Genomic DNA, 27,446 nt, shown 5'->3' on the forward strand with positions numbered 1-27,446 from the left:
TGGCTGCTCTGCTCCTGGGGTGGCACTTTGCTGACCAGGTTTGCCGCAGAATCCTGTGACGTCACTTCCTGCATGTGTGATGTCTCAGTTCTGTGCTCTGTACCTCATGTTTTGTTTCATCACCTGTCCTTCATGGTGTGGTTTCTTATTGGGTCTTTAAAGGTTCTTTGTGGAAGATTTAGACCAGGGGTGTCAAACATACGGCTCACGGGTCAAAACCAACTTGCCAAAAGGTCCAGTCCAGTCCATGGGATGAATTTGCAAAGTGTAAAATTACATGGAAGACACTGACAGTCAAGGCTATCACCGAGTCTTTACAAGTTCTTTTGATCATAAAATTAAATGCTATGTTTTTCAGTTGCCTTTGTAGATCAGTTGTGATCTGTAAATTGTAATACACATAATGAGGCATAATATTGTTAAAATTTAACTTATTTTTCTTAAGAAATATCAGGTTGATGGAAGCTCAGATTATTCACATTTTTTTAAAGGATAGTTTGTAAAAGTAAGTATTTTCATGCTGTAAATTGATTGATTTTTGCACTAAAACAAAGAGACAAATTTGGAGTTATCATTACTTATAGGTTATGCAATTCATTTACCAGCCAGGCTTGAGAGATGTGACCCCTGAACTAAAATGAGTTGGACACCCCTGATTTAAACAGTTATAATTGTTGAAATGGAACCTAATAATAGGAATGATTATGTTTTGATTAGTGCATAGTTTTTATTAAATTTGAATGGATCCACCATGTTGCACCACCAGGTTTTGACAGTAGCTCAGAACAAACCTCTTCTCCTTTTTTTTGTGTTACAGCAGATGTTCAATTGAAAATCTGAGTTGATATTCCCTTAAACCAAAAGAACTAACACAACAATACTGGCTTAAACTTGCACTCTTTGCTTTCTTGGGGTCCAGCATAGGGTAGGGTAATCATTTGGTTCCTATCTACAATTTAACTGCCAGATACCACTGAATATTACACACTGAACCTTTAAATTCTGTCAGTTTAGTGACAAGTGTGATCACCCATGAATATATGTGAATAGGATATGTTGCAGTAAAATGTGACATTTTAGCTACTGTTATTGTAGATTATTTAATATTTGGAAAACCAAACCATACTCTGACCTGTGAAAGAAAAAGGCTTGGCTGTTTTGTTAGTGAATATTATGAGGAACACTAATCAAATTCACAATGCTAACTGGAAACATATCACTTTTTGCTTTCTTTTTCAAGGTTTTCTTATGTGCCATTGCATGTCCCACTGTGGTTTGTTTCAGTTCTGTACTTTGAATTACTGCTCTGCTGTTTTTCATCACATAATGCCTTCTGTTGCTCTTGTTACTGTGAACACTTGATGAGTGAGAATGCAGTGTGTTGTGCCTCTCTTACCTCAGGAGAGGTCTATTCTTTCTTTGGATCAATAAACTTGTGTTAGTGCCACTCCTGTCTGTTTGTGTCTGCACTACGTTTGCATGTCTCTCAAAATTACTGTAGATGTTAAGCATCTGTGGTTTGGTGTTTGGCTGATTGTGTTTCTGACAGCTTTGTTCTGCACAACCTATTCCTCCAGGATCTTCTCTGTTCCTGCTAATGTTATTTCTTGCTGATGTTGTGTTTGGTTGTTATGACAGGATTCAAAATGGGTGGAGGAGAAGCAGTACTTGATCAGGAACAACCAGGAACTTCATGAAAAGGTGGATTGCATTAACCTTTACTCAGTCGTGCATCATTTATCTCACAATTGGAGTTAAGGCATGAAAGTACTTACCCAAATGCAGGACATTGACTGTGACTAATGCAGAGAACCTTTGTTTGTGCACATTTGTAGATGTGTGCCTTGCAGCAGGTGGAGTCACGGCTGCAGGCGGAGGTTCAGGATGCACGGGACCAAAATGAGCTGCTGGAGTTCAGGGTGCTGGAGCTGGAAGTAAGAGACTGCACCAACGTCAAAGTCTCATCAGGAGACGACAACAAAAATCTCAACTCCAGGCGCAAGACCTATATACAGTGACCCACCAGACAGACATATTTATTGTACACTTAGACACACTTGACTTCACTGTATAGACCTGTGTTTTCTTGTTTTTGCATGGCAGCTGTGTGTGTACCCCCATCCACTGAACTGGAATGTTGTTTTTTTAATACAAGAATGTTGTGTTGAGAGTATGATTTTTAATGGAATAAAATGTATTTAAGTTCACCTTCCAATCCCATCTTCATTCATTTTGTCTCATTTTTCAATGTCAGTCTTATGTTTCATTTACATTATCTATAAAGTATGGAAAGATCAACAGTAGACTGTAATTAGAAGATATGCTGTTCTTAAAGGACTATATATGTCATTTTGAGGAACAGTCTATAAAATTACTTCACTTTGAGCTTACTCTACATGTAGGGAAGTTTTGTTTGGATTCAAACAAAACGAATCCAGTTGAGATCATGTTCTTAGTTTTGATTTCAGCATGTATTTTCACACTCCCTGTTGGTTTGGTTCCCCCCTGTTTAAGTCTTTGGGTTGTCATCTCCCGCATTTTGGCAGATCCTGATCTTATTTTCAGTGTCATGTAAGTAAACCCCTCTTTCATTCCTCTCTCACTTTGTGTATATTGCCATTTTCATTCAGTTTCAGTCGTTCACACTCGATGTGTTGTTGCTCATGTTCAGTTGTTGTATCACTGTGTCACTTCTACATGATGTGTTTGTATGTTAAAGTGGTTATTGCTTCTTCTAGGAGAGGGAGCGAAGATCTCCAGCCCTGAATCTCCACATGTCTGCCTTCCCTGAGAACAGCAGCAGTGCCCTGCAGATCTACTGCCATCAGGAGGGGGTCAAGGTGAAAACACTCGCACAAAACCGTTTGGCTGTTTTATTTTATAATTCTCTTACTTGCACTGAATATGATGTGGTTTTGACTTCTGCAGGATGTGATCATTCCTGAACTGATGAAGAAACTGGATATCCTAGGGGATAACGGAGTGAGTTGAAACACACAGGTACCTGCGTTTTTCAGAAGGTATCGAATAATTACTGATAACACGATCTGTCTGTTGCGTTTCCTGTAGAACCTCAGAAATGAGGAGCAAGTGGCAGTGATCCAGGCAGGGACTGTGATCTCGCTGTGTGAAAAGGTCAGAGTAAGGACATTTTGTGTCTATACTGACACACAGTGGACACTTACTATCATAACACTGTCTGTCTGTCTGTCTCCAAAGATGTTACAGTACAAACACTTTATTTGAAACATTTTTGTCATGGTGGTCAGTGAAATGTATGTTTGTTTTACAGTGGTTAAAGCAGATAGATAGTACAGAGGCTGCCCTCACTCAGAAGATGATTGACTTGGAAAATGACAAGGTGAAAAATAGATCCCAAATGCTTTTTCCTGATTCTGCAGGGCACATTATACCCTGTCACGACCTGTAATATAACAAGTTATTTCTTACAGGAGCTGTTCAGTAAACAGAAGGGGTTCCTTGAGGAGGAACTGGACTACAGGAAGCAGGCCTTGGACCAGGCCTACATGGTACGGCGTCTGGAGCAGTGTAACACAGCAAACTTTACTGTAAACAAGTCAAGCTTCTCTGATAGACAAAAACAGCTTATTTACATTAATTGCAGCATTAAGATATTGCTGAAGGATAATGGTTCCTGATAAAGTGATTTATAAATGCAAAGGTGCAACATTCTCATGCTAGCATGACACATAAACATTTTGGACTCCATTAAACATTATGAATGCAACATCCTTCATGAAGGTATAATCTGTTACATTGTGTCGGGATACTGCATCTTTTACCACTAAATCTAAAAATAGGACTAAGGGTCCTGTAGTCCAACAGCATATTTAAAGACATTAATAAGACATTTGTTTGACCTTTCAAGGTCACTCAAGGTCAGAGGTCATGGCATCAAATGAAAGCCCATATGTGACTTCCTATCTATGCCAATAGTAATTATATCAATATCTTTGACTGTTGTGAAGTTATAGCGCTTTGACATTTTTCCCGTTATAAACCAATGGGGATTTAAAAAATTAAAAAATCTATAAAATATTCAAAAATTAATATTTCTCATGTCTTTGAACAAACTTGGTAGACCTTGCCCCTAGGAACCTCTGCTATGAATTTCACTTGATTCTGGCTGATGATTTTGGAAAAGAATCTTCTAGAAATCTGGACATAGATGACCTTGGGTGTGACCTTTCAAGGTCAGTCAAGGTCAAGGGTCATGGGACCAAAGGAAAGCCCATATGTGACTTCCTATCTATTGCCAGTGGTAATTATATCAATATCTTCAACTGTTTTCAAGTTACAGCTCTTTGAAATGTGTCCCATTATAAACCAATGGGAATTTGTAAAATTAAAAAAATTCAGAAAAAAATTCTAAATCAATATTTCCCAATTAATTAAACAAACTCAGAAGACCTTACCCCAAAGATGTCCTACAACAAATATCAAGTCATTGTGACTGACAATTTTGGAGAAGAAGATTCTTGAAAAATTGTTTACGGACGAATGAACGGACAGGCTGACGACAACTGATTCCAGTAGTCCATCGGACTAATACACAACCTATATTAACATCCTCTGCAACATTGATCAAACAACCAGTGAAAAAAATCTGAATTTCAGTATGAGTTTTTGCAGTGGTGGAGAATCCCAGCTCCATAAAGTACAAGTCCTGCCATGTATTGGTTCTACCTGTTCACTTAACACTGGTGATTCCATTTATTGTCCCATCTACGTGGATGAGGAGTTGCACTCATCACAGTGGGCTGGTTCAGTGAATGGTTGGAACAAATACATTGCAGAACTTTTAGTTTATGGAGCTAGGCTTCTCCACCACTTGGTTTATGAAACTTTAACTGTAAGATTAAACCTAACTGACTTATGTGTCTTGAGCCCAGAAAACAAACTTAACACTCTGCTCACTCTCCATATAGTTCTAACCATTTTATTTGGTCAGTTTTGGTGTTGCTTTGTTTTTATGGTCCCTCTTTATATTTTGGTCCTGAAAGCTTGACTTGTACATGGTGACTGTGGGACAGTTAGGTGTCAGAGAGTGAGACTAAGGCACTGTTTGTGTTGTTTGTACAATGTACCATGTAAAGGTCAAGCCCAAATAACCCCAAATATAAAGTGGAACAATGTTCCTCATATTTGCCATGGTCACAGTGATGTGTGTATGTGTTTGTGTGTTTCTGTTTGTATATGTGGATCTGTTGGATAAATGTGTGTGCTTGTGCATGATTGTGTGCGTTTCTGCATGTGCATGTGCACGTCGATGTGTGTGTGCTGTGTGTGCTTGTGTACCTGTATGTGTGTGTATGTGGCTGGCTGTGCAGAGGATCGAGGAGCTGGAGGCCACGCTGTATAGCGCTCTGCAGCAGGAGCAGCCAGCATGCCAGGCCGTGGCCGAGTCGCTGACAGACAGGCAGAGGGAGGAGCTGAGGCTCGCTGTGGATAAGCTGCGGCGTCAGATTCTCCGGCAGAGCCGGCAGTATGACAGTCAGATCTTACAGGAGCGCATGGAGCTCCTACAGCAGGCCCAGCAGGTAAGGCTTAAACCAAACCCAGTCAGGTTACTGAGTCCTGCCCGCCCTCAGTCTGACCCCTGGTACCTGTCCGAAACGTCTGAGCCCACCAAACCTCTGGTGGAATGAAAAAGATGCAGTATCCCTTTGTGTGCTACCTGTAACTTTACCTGTAAGTGAATCTGAGGAAGTGAGAGACAGAATGACGATGTGGCTTTGTGAGTGTGTGTTTCATTGTGATCTGAATACCCCCCCACTCCTTCAATATCCCTCCACTCTGCAGCCCTCACAATAGTTGTATACCCATGGCTTGTACAGTACATGTTATGCATCAACTACATCAACAACCACTGCACCTTGAACTTCATTTGAATCAGTTTTACTGTAATTTACTAACCCTAACTAAACTCTAACCAACACATGAATAAACCTATCATGAAACATAAACTAATCAAATGTGAAAATAAAAGACAGTAGGCCTTACAGGACATAGTAGGAAATTAACACTGTATAAAGGATCTGTTACGCCTCATTTATGTTGTTTAAAAATAAGAGATTTTGTGCATTTCTTTTTACAAGAATAGACTCCTTGGGAAATTTGAATAAAGACCTCCTCTAATAATTAAAAAAAAAAGAAAAGAAAAAAGGCAAAAAGACTGTGTGAATCTGTTTAAACTAATGTGATACTTAACAGTCAATGAATAAACTGGTCAGGTTTAAAGAGTCACTTTTCAGTGTTAAATCCGCTCTTCAGTTGCCATGGCAGCTCATTCTTACTCAACACTGAGCAACTGATACCATGGAGATAGAGAGCATGATGGGAAAGAAGTAGAGGATTTGGACTCAATACAGGAATAATTGACTTCACGCTGAACTCAGTGACTACAGTCTTTTTTTGTTTTTTGTTTCATTTTGACACCTAACCAGTCCTGTCTTTGCATTACAGAGAATTAGAGAGCTGGAGGACAGGATTGACTTGCAAAAGAGACAAATAAAGGAAATAGAGGAAAAGGTACTTATTCCACTTGCATCTGTGTATTTTTGTCATGTCTCTTAGAGAGGGCATGTCTGTTAGAGAATATCAAGTGTTGTTAATGATTTTCCAGTCTTGACATTATTCTTTCTTCTCTCTCTCTCTCTTTTTCCGCCTGTTAATTAAACTCTTTACGTTCCTTTAGTTTCTGTTCCTCTTTTTATTTTTCTCTTTAGCATTTATACTTTGGCCTTAATGAAAGCAACTGTGGACCGACATCAGGTAGCACCCACATAAATTGTATCATACTAGTTTCATTGATGATACTGGTGGCAAAATGAAATAAATTTTTTTTTTTCCTTTTTCTCAGCTGTTGGGGTACTCTGGAAGCAAGTGAGGATGAAGAAAAATCTTATTGTTTTTTATGCATTTGTAGACAGTTCTTGAAAACTTTATGGCCTTTTTGATAAACGTGCACTTTTTGCAGAAGACCCTAACCTGGAATGCAAACATATATGAAATTTATTACATGAACAGATATACATGAGATAAAAAAAAGGGATATTTATTTATGGCTGAAATCTTCTACAGTGGTTTTTGGACATGCAACACAAATCCTGAGTCCTCTGTGACTGGTAAACATGGATTTACTAAGAAGCGAGTCTCTGAATCAGTGGATTGTTGAAATGGAGACAAGCCCAGCCTCAGTTGAAAGAGTTACTAGTTGGATAATGAAAGAGTGCAATCAGAGAAGAAGAGAAGAGGAGTGAAAGTGCAAGGCTGAGAGGCAGGCGAAGAGAGAAGGTGAACACACTGTGTGCCAACTGGATAAAGAGGATTTTGGCAAAGTCCAGTGTCTGTGGTGTTTCTAAGGAGACGGTAACACACTGAAGCTTGGAATGAAAGCTGAAGATTCTGGAGGCTTTCTCTTTAAACTGAGAAGACGAAACTACCGTCAGTGAGAAGTAAGAACACGTTATTATTGAACTCCATGTTAGAATGGGCTGGTAGTGACTTCTTCATTCCTTGGTTCTGTTAATGTGAATAAGTTATCCATTCACCTCTGTGTTCCTCCCTGTACTAAGTAATGCATTAGCTGAACTTGCTTGGTTACTGATTAGGATGAGAGGACTGGTGAAACGTGGTACTGTAGGACGTACAGGAGGGGGAGGGGGAGGGATGATTAGGAGGTGGGGTAACCTGAGAAATACCTGTGCCCAACAACTTGCTACCAAGCTGTTGACATAGTTAATAATAGATGAATGAATTTTGTGCATGTGTGTCTTTTTATGTGTTTATTTTTTCTCAGATCTGTGTATGTATGTATGAATGTCATCTACACAACAAATGTAAAGACGTGTGGAGAAAAGATGTATCAGATTGAGTTTTTTCTTCCTGTACTGAATTGATGAGTTTCTGTGCTGCAGGTGAAACTCACCTCGTGGGCACAGGCTAATGGAGGATCACATGACCTCGTCAGACGTGAAGGACACTGGAAGTACTTCTGTTGCCATGGTAGAGGACGCCACCAGAACCGGTCCTGATCTGGACCTGCAGCTCCTGTGTGACAGAGTGAGGGTCCTGGAGCAGACTGCAGGTTCAGCCATCCACTCTGACAGCTACCTGAAGAACAGGTGAGAGACTGGGGGACAGGGGATCCAGTGACACACACACAAACACACACACACACCTGCCACTATGTACTCACTTTTGCCTAAGGTGATATCACATATCGCACACACACACACACCTAACTACACTGCACACTTGTATGTGAGGGTGCCGCTGTTAACATCTTCCCTGGCATTACTCGCTGCAGAGAGAGATTTTATTTCCATGACTTCATCTTTTCTTCAGTTTGTAAGTATAACAGTTAAGGTTAACTGGCTGAGCTTTAATCATTGGAAATTGTTATAGCTTTATGCGCAAATCAAATGTTCAAATTGTGAATTATTGATATGATTTAATGGTGTCTTGTCTGTGTTTTGTTGTTAGGATCAGACAGTTAGAGAGGTCAGAGAGGAGTCTGCTGCTTCAGCTCTATCAGCTGGCTGCTGCCACCCACCTCCCCAGCATGCAACACTCCCAGAGGCTGGATCAGAGACTCCATAAGCTCAAAGAGGAGGTCAGAAGCATGGTGAGTACTGTGGATCTATGGATGCATCAATATATGGAAAGGTGTAGATGATCAAGGGTTTACATAGTCTTGTACATGACATTTGTGTATTATTATTTTATTCTGAAGCCTTGGACATTCCTACTTTTTCTTAATACTCTGTGGAATATTTTTCTTATACAGTTCGTTTGCACTAAGTGTTTTGCTGGTAAATTGAACTGAGCTGCTAAACTGATTTTCATTGTTCGTGTGACAGTGACAATAAAGATCTATTCTATTCTATTCTATTCTATTCTATTTCAGACTCAGTTTTATTGTCATTCGATCAATGGTCCATGATAGAACAAAATAATGTAACCCATAAGAAAGATGAAGAATAAAATATAAAATAGAATATATAAACAGTAAGTAGGGCAAGTAGGGTAGAATAAAGCTACCATAAAAAATATGCAAAAAATATTAAAGAAAGATTAAAAAAAAAAAAAAAAAGATAAAATAAGTTCTTAATATGTACACAATTTCACAGTATGCAGCAACAGTAACAGTTAAAATGGCAGTGCATATAGAAGCAGGAACAGCGAAATGAAGTGGCAACAGTGAATAAAGTGGCATTGTTCAAAGTGCATGGTAGACAGTCTATGGGGGCAGATTGATGCACAGATTAGCAAATTTTGGAACCTTACATAACATCATTAAACAGAATTCCAAATAAGACGTCTTATGATTCTAACAGCAGTGGTAAAAACTGTCAAAGTTCACTGACAAAAGGTCTTTGTGAATACTATTTACTGGTAAGCCAATCAGTAGTAATTTTACAGTGTTATAAGTGTCATTGCTTGCAGTAGTGACAAATTTTATGTATACCTTTACATATTTCATATGTACTATAATTCCTTGTTTGAGATGAATCATCACCTTAGAAGTGGAAACCATTGGGATCCGGTGAAAATGTTTAATAGTTTACCTTTCATGTTTGTTTTTCTATCTCCAGTCAGTGTTGAAAAGGTTCAAAGTTTTCAAACACTGACAAATTGTGAAGTAAAATCTATTAACTTTGCTATTTTTAAGGAAGTACAAATATTCTCATTCTGTCTGACTTCATGTCTTCTTTGTTTGCTCGTCTTTGCTGCTCAGTCTCAGGAGAAGGAGCAACTAGAGCATATATGGAGGGAGCGACTGCAGCGTTGCCAGAGGCAGCTGAAGGCAAAAGAGGAGGAGATGAGTCGTCAGTCCCAGTACTTCCAGAACTTCAAAACCCAGCTCCAACATAAGCTCAACCAGAGCCAGGACAGAGAGCAGAGTCTACAAAATCGAATCTACGCCTTAGAAAAGCAGCTACTGGACATGACAGTGAGTGCAGCAACTGGCATAACAACAATCAGTGCCGTCAGAATCACTGCTGGAGCCGTAACACACTGGGAAGAACCGGACAGGCTCCCATCCCTGAGAGGACAGGGAGAAGGAGAAGAAGAGAAGAAGGAGGAGAGGAGGAAGCAATGGCCACCAAGTGTACGAGGGCGGGAACGTGATGAAGGAAAAATAGAGAAAGAAATAGAGGGGGGCGAAGACAAAAGTTTAAACCAGAACTCAAATGAGGCCAGGCTGCAAGGCTTTATCCTGAGCCTCCAGGAGGACCTCAGGGTGCTGCTGGAGCGAGAGGAAAATGGGATGACAGAACGAAGGGGACTGATGGACCAGCTTCAAGAAGCCCAAGAGAACAGTCATTTCCTGAGCTGCAAAGTGGAAGAGATGAAAGCAGAAATTCATCAGCTGAAGCTGTCTGAAAGTTCCCTGGAGGAGGAGGTTGAAGAGCTGAGGGAGGAGAACAACAGACTCCAGCAGAGCCTTCAGGAAGCAGCTAAACACACATTTAATCAGTCATCCACAATCCCAGAGTCCACATGTCTGAGTTCTGGAGCTAGTTCACCCAGCTGTAGTCCTGTTGCTTGTCCTCTGTCCTCCAACATTCTTCCAAATGGCTCCTCTGGGTGTTCTGAAAAGGTGCGTTAAACAGGATTTTTGTTCAAGGCCTGAATATATGATGATAATCAGTGTCTTCATAAAAACATTCTTAACACTGTGTTTGAATAGTCTTAAAAATATTTATGTTTAAAGCTATATGTAACTTTTTTGCATTAAAATGTCTATAATCTTCAAGATTCATGTTAGATGTTTTGTTGACTTATGCACTATTGTATTTCATTTGGTCATCAAAGACAACATATGCTTTTCACTAAAATAATATTTGACATTATTTGTGGCTGTTTCATTCCAGTAAAATATGGTTGAAATGACATAATATGTTATATGCCACTCACTGTAATGTGAAAAACGTTATGATCGCATTTTCATGAGCAATGGTAATGAAAACAACTTCTGTGATCTTCTGCTATTTTTCAATGTCATTGTGACTACATCTTTTATTATTATGTTGATAAAGATACTTCATACTGTGCATTTACATTGTGTGATACTTCCGTGTGTTTAGAATAATATTCATAATTTGTTATTATTGTTTTATCCCTATGTTCATTACTAAATTGTGATCTCTTAACAGGTCCAAGTCATGGATGAGCAAAAGGAAAAGCCACATGTATCTGCAGTTTCACCTTTTGACCACCAGGCTACAGCAGAGAGCACAGATAACACCCCAGTGGACCACTCCTCATCTGCAAAATCAGACACTTTACCTAAAAACGAACGGCTGAACTTCTTTGGCAACTTTGGCTCCAAAATGAACCCCAGCATCCAGTCGTTGACGGTAACTACGGAGACGGTAGATGAATTCAGATTAGGGGCCTGGTGTTACAGAGGTGTCCTGAACCTGGAGGAAAGCCCCAGTGAGGAATGTGATGCCCTGAGGGACGCCTACAGGAGTTTGGGCTTAGAGGAAGATCTTGACACAATTAAAGAGCAACGTGACCGCCTGGAGGACGCCCTGCAGCGCACACAGGAGCAGCTGCAGGTGACCACGCAGGAGAATGGGCGATTGAGATTACAAATTCACAAACAGCATGAAGAAGAAGAAGAGGAAGGAAAACTGGAGCTAGAGGTAGATATATCCAGGGTTTCTCCTGCTATTACATGGTGCAGCATTTAAGTCATTTTGGGAACCATCTTAGTCAAATTAATGTAAAATCAGTGTGGAGATGATGACTAACTAAATGATGTTTTTGTGATCTGATAGATGCAGTTGGTTTTCCAGAATTTGTATATGGTTATGGTAATAATCAATGTCCAAAATTATGTTAGAGTACATATGCTAGGGATGTCAAATTCACTTTCAAGTGAGCCAGAGAAGAAATAAAATAATACCCATGAATAATGACAACTCCAAACTCTTTTCTTTGTTTTAGAGAGAAAAAGTCAAATTACATTATGAAAATATTCACATGTACAAACTATCTTTTAAAAAATATGAGCAACATAAACAACCACAAAAAGCCTAAAATTTCTTAAGAAAAGTCAAAGTGCAATTTTAACAATATTTGCCTCAGCTTATCATTTACTCCTGTACATTTCAGGTTATATATGTTTGTTCATGTTATTACCTTTTTTTTGTGAAAGGATAGTTTGCAAATGTAATATTACATTTTTCACAGTAAAACACAGAGAGAAATTTAGAGTTATCATGTTATTATTTTACTGGTCCGACTTACATGAGATTACATTGATCTGTATGTGGCTCCTGAACTAAAATGATTCTGACATCCTTGATCCTTGTTAATATCTTCATTGTAGTTTTTGCAAGTTACAGATTCATTCCACGGGCCAGATTAAACCTTTTGCAGAGATGATTTTGGCCCACGGACAATATATTTAACACCCTTGACATATGCATTTATTGAAAAAACTTTCTTGGGGGAGGATGACCAAACACCCTTTGACAGGTGTTTTGTAAATTTAGGGGAAATTCTAATCCTGATATGAAGAGACGTTTGACTGAAAGTAAGTGTTGTTAGCTGTTTTGCACAAAAACGGAACTAAAAATAATGGTTGAAAACAAAGTGGAAAAAAATGGACCCTGAAAACAACAGAAAACCCTGATTTTACAACTGTTTGACTTTATTACTTGCTTATCTTTAATAAGAGCAACACAGGTATGACATTAACAGTAACACTGATCTAATTCTACCTGTTTGTAACCAGATTACCACACCATCCACCTGTGAGGGAGATGACCACCTTCATTCACCATCCACACAGGATAGTGCCATCTTCGCTCTTGCCGCTGATGATCTTGTCCAGGCCCTGAATCAAGAGAACCGGGCCTTGGCTGAGCGGATCCAGGAGCTGCAGACTCACATTGAACTCAGAGAGGAGGAGATCAAGAGGGAACAAACACAGGTGAAGGAGCTCGTCAGCAGGTTAGAGGCAGACAGAGCCCAGCAGGAGCAGGAGAACCAGGAGCAGGGGTGTTTGATCACAGAACTCACCAGGAAAACTGAGGATGATCTCAATACCATCATGGAGTTGCAGCAGAAGGTGGTGGAGAGTGAGAAGCATAAGATCAGATCACAGAATAAGGAGCTACATGGGTCTCAGTGGAAACAACATGAACATAAAAAAGCAGTATTCAGTAAGCAAAATAATCTAAATGAATGTGCAGACAGTTTGGTGACCAGTATGCCACAAGGGGATGAAAAGTCACAGTTGGAACCCCTGGATGATATGCCCCAGACACCACAATTTGTATTTCAAGACAGCAAGAAGCACTGTAGGTCACTGCAAACAAGCTCACAAGAAGATCTTCACATTAGTTCACTGACTGATCAACAGGACCATCTGAGCAGGTTGATCCAGAGCCTCAAAACAGAACAAGAAGAACTGACAGGCTGCATCAGCTGTCTGAGAACAGAGCAGCAGGAGGTGACATTATCAGTCCAAGCACAGACAGAAGAGAAGCAGCATTTAACTCGAGCAATTTGGGGACTGAAAGAGGAGAAAGATGGCATCTCCCAGTCTTTGGCTGGTCTAAAACAAGAGCGAGAGCACTTAACCAGGGCAGTATGTGGGCTTAAAGATGAGAGGGACAACTTTAAAAGATCAATGAGTGGCCTGAAAGAGGAGAAAGAGCAGCTCTTTACTTCTATATCTGATCTTAAAAGGGAGAAGGAGATACTTGAAGAATCTCTCTCGAGTGGAATCGAAGAGCGAGATCAGACGGTGCAGTCATTACAAAATCTACAGAACGACATTGACCAGTTAAGCCACGCGGTGCTTGATTTAAAACAGGAAAGGGATGAACTAATTGTCTTCCTGAAATCTCTGAACGAACAGAAAGTCAACGAACAATCTACTGATACTTTACTAGAAGACCGTGCCAAGCTGATAAAGTCAGTATCCAGCTTAAGAGAAGAACAAGAGAGAATTGAACTTTCAATTACTCACTTGAAACAAGAGGAAAAGCAGGTAATGCTGTTGCTCCAGGGACTAAAAGAGGAAAACAGCAGCCTGCTAAGCCAAACACAAACAGACGAGAGGAAGAAGCCACATCTGCTGAATATAAACAGTCCTGCTACAACCAAGACGAGGGAGGCAGAAAACGCTGAACCAAGGTGTCAGAATAACTTCATACAGGTATTAAGAATGCAGTGATTAATCCATCTGTACAATTTGTTAATATCCTTTAATATGTATGGCTCATTGTGTTATGAATATTCGCAGGAAAAGAATGATTTAATGAGAGAGATTGAAGCTTTGGGGACAGCACTTCAAAAATCACAAGAGGAGCTGGAGAAAACCCATGGGGAGGTGAGTTTACGTAACTTGAAAAAATCACACAAAACACAGAATGAGTGCAGTTGCAGCAGAGATAAAAGCACCTGCAGACCAAATGTTTCAGCTATATTTGTGTAATCACCCATCTGAAATAGTTTTCACTGTGTTCATATCACAAGGCTTCTACTGGCATGAAGTTTGAATGAAGTGAAAGATAATTTTGCTGATGACCTGATGTTCTGATGTTTTTTTGTGTGTGTAGACCCAGAGGCTGCACAGTGAACTGGGTCAGTCTGAAGCCAAAAGAGAGGAGGCAGAGAGGAAGGCATCCCAAGCAGTTGACAAAGTGGTGAGACTGACTGATGCAGCCAATCAGATGGAAGAAACTAGGAAAGAAAATGAAAGCCTAACAACCCAGGTATGATACGAGATGATAATTATCCCAGTGTTATAACAACCTCCTGTTATTTTGTTTCTTAATGTAGCTTCATGTTCGGTTACTAAACCAAAGGAAAATATCTTACTTTGAATTTTTGGTTATTTTTGTTGCTTTTGTTATATTTTCACTTTCAATTGCTATGAAGACACAGTTTATTTCCCCTCTAACCAGTGGGTTTATCTGTTTTAGGTGAAGGAGCTGCAGAACAAAGTGACAGGACTGCTGAAGGAGAAGACTGATGCTCTGTCGCTAAAGGCACAAATAGAAGAACATTATAACATCCTCACTGCTCAACTCAAAGCTAAAGTGAGAATAACAGAAAGTTGTTTTAGAGTTGGCATATAGACTTAACCCATAAAGACCCAGTGCTACTTTTGTGGCAGTTCCCAAATGAATTTTTAAGTGATTTATCGCCATTTATTATAATATTATCCTCTGTATTTCTGGTTTTTATCAGAGAAAATAATGTATTTTTCTGCATTTAATTTACTGACTATGTAGATGTATGTAGGGTTATTAAATCAGAAACAGAGAAAAGTGAAGAAAAAGTGACTTTTTCAGCAAAGATATGAATAACTGAACATAAAAACAAGTGTTTTCATCCACTGTCATTGATCAAACTCCATGGGTTTCACTGGTGAATCCATGTTGTAGAAGATGACAGTGTTTCCACGTTGACTACGGATCTTCTGAACACCAAATGGTTCATATCTGATGACCATGAAAAAATGATAAACTACATTTATACCAATTATTTACATGTACTGGTAGGATTAGTGGTTCAGAAGTTATTACCTCCACCAAGGAGGTTATGTTTTTGCCGGCGCTGATTTGTTTGTCTGTCTGTCGGTGTGCAAGATAACTCAAAAAGTTATGGATGGATTTGGATGAAAATTTCAGGAAATGTTGATATTGGCACAAGGAACAAATGATTAAATATTGGTGGCGATTGGGGGAGGGGGCACTGAACTGCCTTGGCGGAGGTCTGCACTCTCTGAGTGCTTTTTTAGTTAAACATTTTATACCAGTAGATGATCGTGGTTGCTCGTGGCTGTCTGGGTCTTTATGGATTAAAATAAATTACCCTTAATGTCCCATATAGTTTTTTTCGACTGATAAATGTGTATTGACAAATTAATGAAAGTGGAAAGTAGTACCATTCTGAGACTATCCTTACATTAGATGTATTAGATCTGTTTCTGGGTTTGACGTTTGAGTGAAACTTCGCAGACAGTGGCTTTAGAGGAGCTGAACTCTGAGTACATCAGTCTGAAACGAGGCCATGGCACCAAGGATGATCTTAGCACTGTTCTCATCTCACTCCGGACGCGTTACAATGACATCAGAGCCAAGGTGGGCAAAGAATCACTAACAGGTCAACAGTTAAGAAAGCTGTAAGTTATGAAAGAGTTTCCCATGTCTAAACTGATTTTGTTTGCAGTATGACGCTTTACTACAGAAGAAGAGCCAAACTGATCTAGATATGGCTCCTTTAAAGGTGAGGAAAGAGAGATACGCATGATTTTATACATTTAATTTTGTCAGTTGTGCTTGTATTTGGTGCATGCAGTGCCTCATTTTAATCTACAGCTTGCATGCATTATACAGTAATGGATAAAGGTTTTGGGACATCCTTAAAATTCTACATAATCTAACAATTAGAATGAAATATTTGCGGAAAAATCTTTTTTGTGTTTCAAAAGCTGTGGTGCATCAGACCTAAACAGATGCAACTTATTTATTTATTTAGTTAGTTAGTTAGTTAGTTATGACCTGGATGTGTTTCATTATTTTTGCTGAAACCTCCAGTTTTGATCTGGACAGAACAGAGCATGTGCAGAAGGGAGCATGTAGGTTTGGAGAATGGAACAATACTTGGCAGAGTTCACTGACTTAAGAGTGATTCCTAATGCAATATATCACAAATGCATGTGGTGTCCACAAACCTTTTTCCACCACTGTAATTCTCTAGCATTGTATCAGCAGATGGCCTGATTTGGATGTTTTGTCCAATAACAGGCCAAACTGTCGTGCCTGGTGCTGAAATGTCAGGAGAGGAACAACATACTGGCACAAATGTCCAAAGTCATGCACAAACATGGCTGTGTCGACTACGGGCTCAAACAGCAGGTGGACCAGCTGCTCCGTGACAGGGTTCTGCAGAGCTACACCACTTCCTTCACACCAGGAAGCATTAAAACCCAGAATTACAGCAGCGGATTAACAGCAGGAGTTTTCTCAAAAACTCAGGACTACAGCAATGGGTTAATACCTGCAACCCAGCCACACCAAAGTGAACTCACAGCTGAATGCAAAAAGCTTAGAAGTGAAAAATGTTCCTTTATTGTTAAAGCTGAATCTACAACTATTCTTCAAGACTGCACCAATGAAAAGATTTCTGCAGCAGAGAAAAATGCCATCTCTCCTGTGCCAACTTCACCAGTGCAAGAACCAGCCAGTGTCCAAGTGTCTCAGTTATCTACAGACAGCGTTAGCACCAACTTAACCCAGGTACATGCCAGGAAATAGAAACCGTCCCTGTTCACTCAATAAGCCTGACAAATTATTTAACCACTGTCTGTGAGGGAATTTGCCCTGACCATCTGTTCTGATCTGTTTACAGCTCTCCTCATCTGCCAGTGGACTGGTCCAGGATACAAGTGGTTTGCATCAGTCCAACACTAAAGCTGATCCCTCCCCAGATCGGACCGGTTTGTCAGAGCCAAGTGCGTTTTCCAGTAGTCCAGTTCCTGCCTCCTCAGGCACATCTATCAGTCTGAGCAAAAGGTTGAGTAGTCCTGAGAAGATCATCAGCCTACACGAGCAACTGCAGAAGACTCTACAGAGCAGCTATCAGGTACAAAAAACCTTTTACACATCCAGTAATATGACACAGGCCAACGCAACTGTTATATAATATGATCAAAATGTCACATCTTTGCATAAAATTCCAAGTCAAAGAAGTTTATTTACAAATAATGTCCCGAGCCAAACAACGGTCACTCCCAGATTCTGTTCAAAAGTTCTTTTTGATACAGGAAAGCAGGTATGATTTCAGTGGTGTTTGTATATTTACGGTACAAAAAGTGGTTAAATGTATAAAAAGAAGATGTATTTCTGTTATTGGAGTTAAATTATGGAATGACATAAATATACATTTAAAGATGTGTAATTCATTAATGGTTTTCAGAACATTGGTTTGTAAAAATATTTTCAAGGGATACAAGTAAGAATGCTTTTTGATATATTGATTGGTAGCTTAAAACTGATTTTGATTTGAATGTAGGCGAGGCGTATATAAACATTTAGCTTCTGCCTAAGCCTGTTCAGTCTCAACAGAATTCAGTCGGTTGACTTAAAATCAACCTCATGGATTGTATGTTCTGCATTATGGAAGATGATTGAATAAACTTAAACATTAAACCTTATTTATCCATTACTGACCTGAGAAAACAGTGAAACACAAAAGCACACAATCATACAGCCAGACAGATGCAGAATATGTGCGTATTTAAGAGACATAGAAATAATAGAAAGAGAAAAAGGGTTCAGAATAATAAATAGATGTAAAATTTCTTGGAAGACTCCCAGACTGTGATAAATACTGCTGGGGTTCAGACCATTAATTTTACTACTTAATCTGTTGATCTGGTTGAGAAGGTTGAGGTGAATGTAGCTCATGGCACCAAAACAAACTGTTACACTGAAGGTGATATAGGAAGTACTGACTGATCGACCTGAAGTTTATATACTCAAAAATAAAGCTGTTGCCGACATTTACACAAAATATTTTTACTGATGTTTTAAATGTGAGTTTGTTGTCAATATTAGTTTGAATGTATTTATATATGTCAACCCTCTGAGTGTTGGCCTGCAGTGTGGGGATGGTGGGGTGACCGTCGTGAGAATTTATGAGCAGCTCTTTGGTTTTTTTTATATTTAGGTCCAAGAAATATAGGTAATTTTATAACCAGATACATCATAATGCAGAATTTTTTCTTTCTAAAGTGAAATATTATGAATTAATCATAATTATATACTTTGAATTAAACATGTAACAAAAATAAAGTAGAAAATACTTTTAATGGTTGCAAACAAAATATATGTAAGCGTTCAATTGTGAGCATGGAAACCAAAACCAAATGTATGATACTAAGTAAGTAAACTTTATTTCTATAGTACTTTTCACAGATGAAATTTCAAAGTATATATTACAATATTGCAATGAATGTAGCATATTAAAATACATCTCATTAAAATGCTCTCATAATATACTCTTTAGTTGTACTCTTAAAGTGTAGAATTGCTTGATTTGTACTAGTAAATTGATACAAGCTCAAAATGAATGTTGAAATGTAAAAAAATGTACACATGGAACAGTTTAGTTTTAAGCCATAGCAGTAACATAAGGCTTGGCTTTGTCGTGAGCCTTTTTGATGCACAGTACATCATATCAAACAATATTATAAAATTAAACAAAAATTATTTTCTGGCTTGTTGCTGAATCCAGTGTAGACAATTAAGCATTGACCGTGTACTTTTGTTTCGTTTCTGTTTTTAACAGTAGTTGATCGTCAGTACATTCATATAATAAAAAACTGAATCACGCATTGCATTAATATGTGTCTAATATTCCTCTTTTCCCTGTAAGGCTCCAGTGAGCAGTGGAAGAGGACAGCAGACCAGGAAAAGTCTGTCGTTCTCAGCTCCAGTAGACCTGAACCTGGCCTCTCGGACCAACAGGCAGAACCTCAGCACTACTGTCCCTCATACCAACACCCTCCCAGTCACTGCAGCTTTAAGCCAAGTTAAACACACTCCAGTTGGAACAAGTAAACCTGTTCCCACTAATAAGCCAACAACGCTTTTCAGTGCAGTCACATCTCGTTCTGCAAATGTTACATTCTGTCCCAACAACCTTAACCATCTATTTAAAGCAGATGTAACTCCAACAGCATCTAATCTCTCTAGTTCCTCTAACTCTCTTATAGCAAATGCTGTACCAAGCAAAGCAAAATTCACCTCAAGCAGTGGTGCTAATATAACAGCATCTCCAAAGCTGACAAATAAAATATCTGCTATTACTGATGGATCTGATGTGACACAAACAGCTTTATCTGCTTTACCTCAGAACAACACTACCTTTTTGAGTAATGCCGTCAGTCCTACTAACTCTGATGTCTTAATACGCTCTGACACTCCTCCAAAAACCACTGCCTCAGACATGACTGCCCCAAGCATATCAACTGCTACCAAAAGTACTATTTTTAGCATGATTTCCAAAATGGACGGTGCTGCTCACACACATGATGGCCTCGTATCTGCTCATCGATCCACCAAGCCTGCCAAAAAGTCATCAGATGCCTCAGAAAAGGCCAAGTCACCAAGAACAAAACAAGGTAAAGCTCTTTTTCCATATGACATAAAAGAGTTATGCCAGTGCTGAAAGTCGTGACTGCAGAAAGCCTTTTATTTTTATGAAAAAAGGCCTTATTGCACAAACGCAAATGTGTGATAAAGCTTCTGTGCATAATTTTGATAAGCGTAGGATATTGCTTTGTGGTTGAGTACTGCTCAAATGTAATCATATAGAACCAGAACACAGACTATTTTGTTCTTCTGTCTCTTATATTGGAATAAATGTTATTTCGCATACCAGGACTTATTCTGCTGAGCTGAGAACACACTGTACATGACTTCAGATCTTTAGTTCTGTCTGCAATGAGCTGCAATGCCCTGGACTTGTACAAATATGTATTATTATTATTATAACCTTTAGTTAAACAGGAAAAAAGCTCATTGAGATTAAAAATCTCTTTTTCAAGAGTGTCCTGGCCAAGACAGCAGCAGCAGAAATTACACGAAATAGAAATCACAGCCATACATCGACACTAAAATATACATAAAACACAATAAAAGTCAGTTCTAAAACCATACATACAATACTAAAATAAGAACATATGTATAAAACACCATCATTATTTTAAAAGGTACTAAAAGTTTAACAACAGTGTTCTTTAAAAGCATGTCAAAGCAGAACCAGATTCAATCATTTAGAAAAACATCTACATCTACATTTATCCTTTTCCCATTCATTTAAAATGACTTTGAATGTATTTGAATGTAGTGTATTTATAGAGACCAGTTCCTTCAGTTTAATCTCCTTCTGTAAGTTGTTCCAGGCAGTGGGAGCAGAAAATTAAACTCTTTAAAACCTGACGTGTCATCACTGACACACCCTGTGCATATGCAGTTTTGATGGCTGTAACTCTTTCACTTTTTGTGCTGTTGGAAAAATTCCAACAGTTTCTGAAACCTGAGATGTTGTGCTTTACAGGCTTTATTGGGTCATTACAGTAATTTCCTCACACCTGTACGAGAAGCTGGAGAGGAAGCCATTTTAGCAGTGTTATACATGCACTAAATAGTAAATGGCTGCTACATTTTGAAAGTTCTCTGGAACTGGAAAGTGCTCTGGAAAAATTGGCAAAAGGACTTACTCACAGCATATTTTCTAACTTTTTTAGAGTCAAAATAAGAAAAAAAAAGTCCAGACAGACTTTTTTAAGCTGAGGGTTTAAAAGGCTTTCTTTCCCATGTATGTGCAGTTTATGTATGTCTTTCATCCACTGATTTAGAAAAATCTTAATCTGGACTTCATTTCTGTTTCCAGAAGCTCCAGCAGAGGTGCGTTCAGTAGAAGTCATCCAAACTGTGGGTCAGAGCAGCCTTATGATTGGCTGGGAGAGGCCACCACTTGATGAGCTGGGCTGTAGTAATGGCACATTTGTATATGGATACAGGGTAAGCAGGAGACGGTGGCATTCAGCCTAAACAGTATAAATGCACTGGTGTTGCCCTCTTGATTTTCTTTACTGTTTTTTTGTTTGTTTGTTTGTTTGTTTGTTTGTTTCTCAGCTGTTTGTAGACGGTGACTTCCACAAATCTGTTATGAGCTCAGCGTGCACTAAGGTATCACTGAAAGTTTATTGCAGTGTCATTCCATGTTCTGAGCCCTTTGAAAGGAAAGTAAATAAGAAGCTGTAATTTTGCATCTTTTCAACCAACAGTGCATTCTTGAGAACGTAGACATGAGCGTCCCCTTCCGCATCAGTGTACAAACACTGGGTTCTAATGGCCTCAGCTCCAACAGTGTCCACACCATGTACAGAACCCCACCTGCAAATGGCAACTAAGAAACACCAAACTTCACAGTGCATTACTGGCTGTCAGTAAGTGCATTCATATCAGAAGTGTCTGTTTCTCATATTAGCTCAGACCTTTGCTCAGGAGTGTTTACCTGTTTTTTTTTGTTGTTTTTTTTTCAGTCTTTCTGTAGATATTAACAACTTCTCAGTGGAATCCATCACCACCAGAGGCCAAGGTTACAATGGTAAGTACTGGGAGTGTTCCTGCCAATATGTGTGTTTGCTGATTATTATTCAATGTTTTAAACTACAGATCTTAGAAATTTCAGTTTTGTTCTGTTTGGCAGTCCCTATAAGTGATAAGTGGTAACTGCAGATTTGTTGTTGAACCGCATGTCTGGGAGATCAGAGCTGTGTAATGTCATCCAACATTATTCAGCTGATCACTCCCTATAGTAAGTGCAGTGATTCTCTGCATTAGTTAGAGTTTAACTGTGGAAGGGTGTGTCCAGCCTGTCACAACGAAATGTATTTCATTAGTCCGTTCAAGTTCCAGAATTCATGTTTTTTTCATGCAAGAGACAGTTTTCAGAGTTAAATATGACTAGCGCACTGACCAGTGGGGATCCACGGGTTCTATGTGGTAGTTTTTATGCTGTTGTGTAATTGTGCATGCTGTACTGCATTTGTCCAGTTGTCTCCGCCAAAGCGTTCTGGGTGTAGCAACGTGATTGTAAAGCTATTGTATTCCAAATTATTAATATCTCCCAAAATATTGGTCCTATCAACTTGCCGTTTTCGCTAGTCTGTTCCTTGAGCAAAAATGCATGAGTATGCCAAACTGCAGCAGTCAGCTCTTTCTGGATTTTATGTGAATCCCCAGACACACATATATGCACGTGCACAGAGGCCACATGGCTTTTGTAATATAGATACATGGGTGAGGTGGTTAATGCTAAACAATTATCATAATCAGTGTCTCATCTGATAAACGACTGCAGGTCTTCTTTCATCTCTCGCCTTCACCTACTGTCACACCTTAATGAAGGACAGAGTTCATTCAGGAAATACATTTTACTGTAATAGGAGAGTAGAAGAATACCATCTTTTATAGGTACAGTTTGACATAGGATGTATGAATGTAAAAATGTAATTATGACACGAATGAACACAGTAGCAAAAGCTCTACATGTGTTTCTCCTGTGATTTGTGCATAGTATTTCAGCTACTGTGGTTACTTCTGACCCACAGTTTTGAATGGACAGGTGAATGGACAGATTTATGGGGACAAACTTTTGAAGAAATCAAAGTGAACAGAGTTAGGTAGGAGTTAGGCCCTGATAGGTTGCATTAAAGGTTCTACACTGACTGAAGCTGCAATTGACAATCAATTAAGTCCCACAGTGCTCTGGTGTTGTTAAATGTTTGGCCACAGATGATGTGTGTGTTCTCTCATAGCTCATCTAAGTTACAGTTTGACAGGTAACACCGCTGGGACTGTGTGTGTTCAGGCCTTATGTTACAGGTCACTGTCACTTTGGTGATGCAAAATGTGTCACTACTGTTTGGAGACGATGATTATTTTCATGAGAATGTTATCATAGACACCCACATCATAAAACTGTAAATACAAGGACTGTCATGTCATATTCTCACTTAGTCATATACTCAATCTCCGTGGACTTAACAGATCTTAACAAATCGTAGATATTGTTACTTTAAAGCAGCGTATGACTTTCATCACAGATTTTTCTTCAAATTTGTAAAACCTGAGTGATAGCTTAATTATCACTAATCCATTAGTCTTTCCAGGCTTACACACCTGAATCACTTCCCTCACGGTGAACAACTTTGAAGACGACTCCATTACAAGTATTAGACATCAGTTTCATGGTGTTTTCAGAATATGTCATTGTGTAGGCTTATCATACACGTACTGTAAAGAGCGAGTGAGCAGTGAGGGCCTGGTCATACCCTGGGGTATTCAAATCCGGTCCTTGAGGGCCAGTATCCTGCAGGTTTTACATGTTTCCCTCTTCCGTCACACCAGGAAGCCATTACATTGTTATCAGGCTTCTGCAGAGCATGATGATGAGCTGATCATTAATTGAACCAAGTGTGCTGGAAGAGGGAAATATCTAAAACATGCAGGATAACAGCCCTCGAGGACCAGATTTGAATAGCCCTGCTGCTTGCTAGGCATGTATAATAAGCCTGCACAATGACATATTCTGAAAATGCCATGAAACTGATGTCTAAGTATTGTTTTTCTCGATCACACACCCTGTGTTATGAGATGACAATTGACTTACAGTGATTTCTTCCATTTCTTCTGACTCGGTAGTGAACACGGTTTCATTGCTTGTCGTCTCCATGTTTGTTGCTGCTGTGGCTGCATGGAATTCCCATTCCCACAATGCACTTCACAACAAAGTTTCCTAAAAGGCCAGAGTGACGTTTCGGTTTGGTATGTAAACAAATGGACTGCCTGTGATGGAGTCATCTTTGAAGTTGTTCAACATGAGGGAAGTGATTCAGGTGTGTAAGCACAGAAAGACTAATGGATTAGTGATAATTAGGCTATCACTGGGGTTTTACAAATTTAAAGAAAAATTTGTGATGAAAGTCATACGCTGCTTTAAAGACATTGCATCCTGATCAGTACTTCATTTGAGTATGTATTATTTTTATGCTCCTTTATATTGTACACATATTTTACTCTCCATTCAACTACATTTTCATATTATAGTTTTTCACCCTGTCCCTGTGCAGTGAAATCTATGTGTCCCCAAATGTGTGGATTTTAAATGTTTGTTATAAACTGACGAATTAAGTTTTAATTCTCCTTTAGCAAAAGAAAATGAAAATGATTGTTTTGAAAATGCATTGTCCCTAAGCTGAAACAGGGCTGTTTTCCATGTCTTTAACTGTGAAAAATTGACTTCATATATTCTATATGCTGTTCTCACAAGACAGCAACTCTACAAACATATGATGATGATGATGTAACTGTAATATAAGTAAAAAAAAAAAAAAAAAAAAAGTCATATACAGTATATAATAGTAGAACAGTCACCGGAACAACTTTTTCCTATTTTAAGTACATTTTTCTGGTAATGCTTTAATGCAGAAGTTATTTGTAGTGAAGTAGAAGCACCCCTGGGTGCCATTTGTTCTAACTCCTTCAAAGTTTGATATTGTACAGTAATATTCTTTTTGTTTCCCTGTGTCCTGTGTGTCCTATGTGTGTATGTCCTTCACTGTACAGCCATCTATAGCTGCAGCCCTCTGAGGGACCGTCCTAACCTCTATCTCAGCTGAGAACAAATGAGACACCTTCACACTGCTGGGATTACCCTCGCCATGTGAGGCTCAGGTCAACCAATCAGATAAACTCATCTTATGTTGTCATTATTAGCCAATGAACACGGGCTGGCCACTGAACCTCAAAGTGATCACCTGAAGATGTCAATCATGAACCATGTAAGACTGGTTCATCTGCACTCAGAGGTCATCTGTAGATCCATGGGTTGGAATGGGAGGTTTGGACTTTACAAACAGGACATCGTGGCTGCCAGTCAGAATATTAACTTCGACAGACTGATAAACTGTAAACTTAACGAAGCCAAGATCAATCATATTTTTAAACGCTGCCTGTGAAACCAATATTTAATGTTGGGACGATGTCTGCATCTGCTGCACACGTTTACACTGTGTTAAAAAACGAGTGATCACAAGTCACACTGCTTCACCGATGATCCCGGCTGCTGCCTCACTGGACTATTTGTGAATGGTCGGCCAGAGGGACGTTTATAAAAGGCCTTTTAAACAACACATGCTGTATAATGCGCAGATGCAACATTATGTCGGAAGCTCATCTTACTTGATTTTTACACATTAAGCCAAATATGAGAAAAAGTGACTCACTCCAAAGACTTCAGTTTCCTTCTGCTCATATGTATAAACACAGATGTTATTTTAGTTCTGAAATTTGCACACAATCATCACTGATATCTAGAGATAAAAGAGATTACCACTGATATTTTTTTGTAGAGGATATAATAAAAATCTGCCAATAGTGTATACAAAATGTACCACTTAACAGTATATCTTTTTGTATGAGTGACAGTTGTTTTTTCATACCCATGTCTCTGTTAATTGATGTTTGCACGCTCATGTTGTTTTATACACTATTCACATTACATATATAACGTTCTTTTGCTACTTATGTACGGGTGTAGAGTGATTATGGTGCAGCAAAGGTATTTTTCTATCAGTACTTGATTTCGCATTGATTCCTTAATACTATACAGAGAATAAATGTTTATACTGTCATCCAGCTGTGAGTGTGTTTGTGGATTAATGGAGTTAAAGATACATATGAGAGGTTGCAAAATGCCTCCTGTGTAAATTTAGCTTCACATTTTCCCACAGAGTGAATAATTAACTTTCTCCTGCTTATAAAACTTAGAAACTTCCTCCTAATTACCACTAGATGGCAGACATTCACAGTTCTGAAGTCTCTGTCAATGGACTTGGATAGAACTAAGGCATTATATCTGACAGGTGCTTTCATCTGAGATTTAGTGGTGTGTGTAATGCTGACGTTCATACAAAGATATGCTCAAGTAGCCTAAAACATCTTAGTGTCTGCTCTGAATTCAATATAAATCAGGCACAACACCAAAAACCAAAGAGGAAGAAGAGGCATCAGCAGCAAAAAGAAGCTTAATAATCACCTGCTGTGCTCGGCAGCTTTGGGAGGTCCTCGGAGACGTCAACGCTCCAGCTCAGCAGAAAGAGCTGGAGTGGAGGAGTGTGTGCATCTGAGTGTTTGTGTATTGGTGTATGACTTCAGGGCAAAGGTGCACAGTGCTCCTCAACTGTGAGCAAAGAAATAAAAATGTCTTCACCTGTCTTCTTTAAACTTTTCTCCTCTTCCTTTTCCTCTCTTTTTTTTTTTTTTTTTTTTGCAGCTCTGGTTCACACAGAGCTGTATTCCACTAACAAACAAGATGAAGTATTACATAACTGAATGTTCAAATGTTCAATATAACTTAAATCTGCATCAAAAAATGATAAATATGTAATAAAAAAACAACAACAAAAAAGATAGGCACACCAAACCCCGCCCCTCGCAGGTATTGTAACTTATTTTGGCATGGATCCAGCTGATGTCATCATGTCTATGCGTGTGCTGATATCAGCATATCAGTTGCCTCTATATATGCGCCAAGTTTGGAGTAAATTGAAACAAAATTGCTGTTTTTATAGACATTTGAAATTTTGCCCCTTTTAAGTAAATGGGAGAAGAAAAAAGATTTTAAAAATTCATAAAAAATGTAAACTTTAACCTACTTGTTGCCAGAATGTAACCACATCTATTCTGGGTCATTGGTAATCTATGAACACAACTTGGTATGAATTCAACCAATAGTTTTGCTGCTACAGACATGTGAAATTTCACCCATTGTAAGTAAATGGGGAAAAAAGATTTTAAAAATTCATA

At 38.9% G+C, this 27,446-nt stretch overlaps 2 protein-coding genes across 7 annotated transcripts in view; both read left to right on the top strand.

The window, feature by feature from the left end:
* The window catches only part of jakmip1 (janus kinase and microtubule interacting protein 1), a 28,166-nt gene extending 21,103 nt beyond the window's left edge, over nt 1–7,063 (top strand). For 3 of the 4 annotated variants that reach the window (XM_030144809.1, XM_030144808.1, XM_030144810.1), the window contains exons 13-23: nt 1,639–1,701; nt 1,836–1,934; nt 2,739–2,840; nt 2,929–2,982; nt 3,070–3,135; nt 3,293–3,361; nt 3,453–3,530; nt 5,352–5,561; nt 6,487–6,552; nt 6,719–6,795; nt 6,884–7,063. In XM_030144809.1, coding sequence (XP_030000669.1) covers nt 1,639–1,701; nt 1,836–1,934; nt 2,739–2,840; nt 2,929–2,982; nt 3,070–3,135; nt 3,293–3,361; nt 3,453–3,530; nt 5,352–5,561; nt 6,487–6,552; nt 6,719–6,769 — 858 coding nt within the window. In that variant the 3' untranslated portion in view covers nt 6,770–6,795; nt 6,884–7,063. The remainder of the gene's footprint in view (nt 1–1,638; nt 1,702–1,835; nt 1,935–2,738; nt 2,841–2,928; nt 2,983–3,069; nt 3,136–3,292; nt 3,362–3,452; nt 3,531–5,351; nt 5,562–6,486; nt 6,553–6,718; nt 6,796–6,883) is intronic. The other variant, XM_030144811.1, reaches the window with a different exon arrangement.
* Nucleotides 7,064–7,192: 129 nt separating this feature from the next.
* LOC115426673 (golgin subfamily A member 4-like) lies at nt 7,193–26,273 on the top strand. Of its 3 annotated transcripts, none has more exons than XM_030144804.1 (19): nt 7,193–7,478; nt 7,941–8,147; nt 8,509–8,650; nt 9,764–10,630; nt 11,187–11,681; nt 12,779–14,209; nt 14,297–14,383; nt 14,613–14,768; nt 14,979–15,095; nt 16,020–16,142; nt 16,231–16,287; nt 16,809–17,300; nt 17,413–17,646; nt 19,441–20,188; nt 21,463–21,593; nt 21,708–21,761; nt 21,860–22,025; nt 22,118–22,182; nt 25,206–26,273. In XM_030144804.1, the coding sequence occupies exons 2-17, from the start codon at nt 7,969–7,971 to the stop codon at nt 21,983–21,985; spliced, it is 5,439 nt and encodes a 1,812-aa protein (XP_030000664.1). In that variant the 5' UTR covers nt 7,193–7,478; nt 7,941–7,968; the 3' UTR covers nt 21,986–22,025; nt 22,118–22,182; nt 25,206–26,273. The 3 variants fall into 3 exon arrangements, with proteins under 3 accessions (XP_030000664.1, XP_030000666.1, XP_030000665.1); XM_030144806.1 differs by having other exon boundaries at nt 22,129–22,182; XM_030144805.1 differs by having other exon boundaries at nt 21,860–22,021.
* The last annotated feature ends 1,173 nt before the right edge of the window (nt 26,274–27,446 follow it).

The sequence above is a fragment of the Sphaeramia orbicularis genome, chromosome 10, assembly GCF_902148855.1.
Source record: "Sphaeramia orbicularis chromosome 10, fSphaOr1.1, whole genome shotgun sequence".
Lineage (NCBI taxonomy): Eukaryota > Metazoa > Chordata > Actinopteri > Kurtiformes > Apogonidae > Sphaeramia > Sphaeramia orbicularis.

Excerpts from the sequence above, each read along its gene's own strand:
- LOC115426673 (XM_030144804.1), top strand. The coding sequence starts at position 7,969 with ATGGAGGATCACATGACCTCGTCAGACGTGAAGGACACTGGAAGTACT. Across the intron at positions 15,096-16,019 it reads CTGCTCAACTCAAAGCTAAA|ACAGTGGCTTTAGAGGAGCT; the intron begins GTGAGAATAACA and ends GAAACTTCGCAG. Across the intron at positions 20,189-21,462 it reads GTCACCAAGAACAAAACAAG|AAGCTCCAGCAGAGGTGCGT; the intron begins GTAAAGCTCTTT and ends TTCTGTTTCCAG.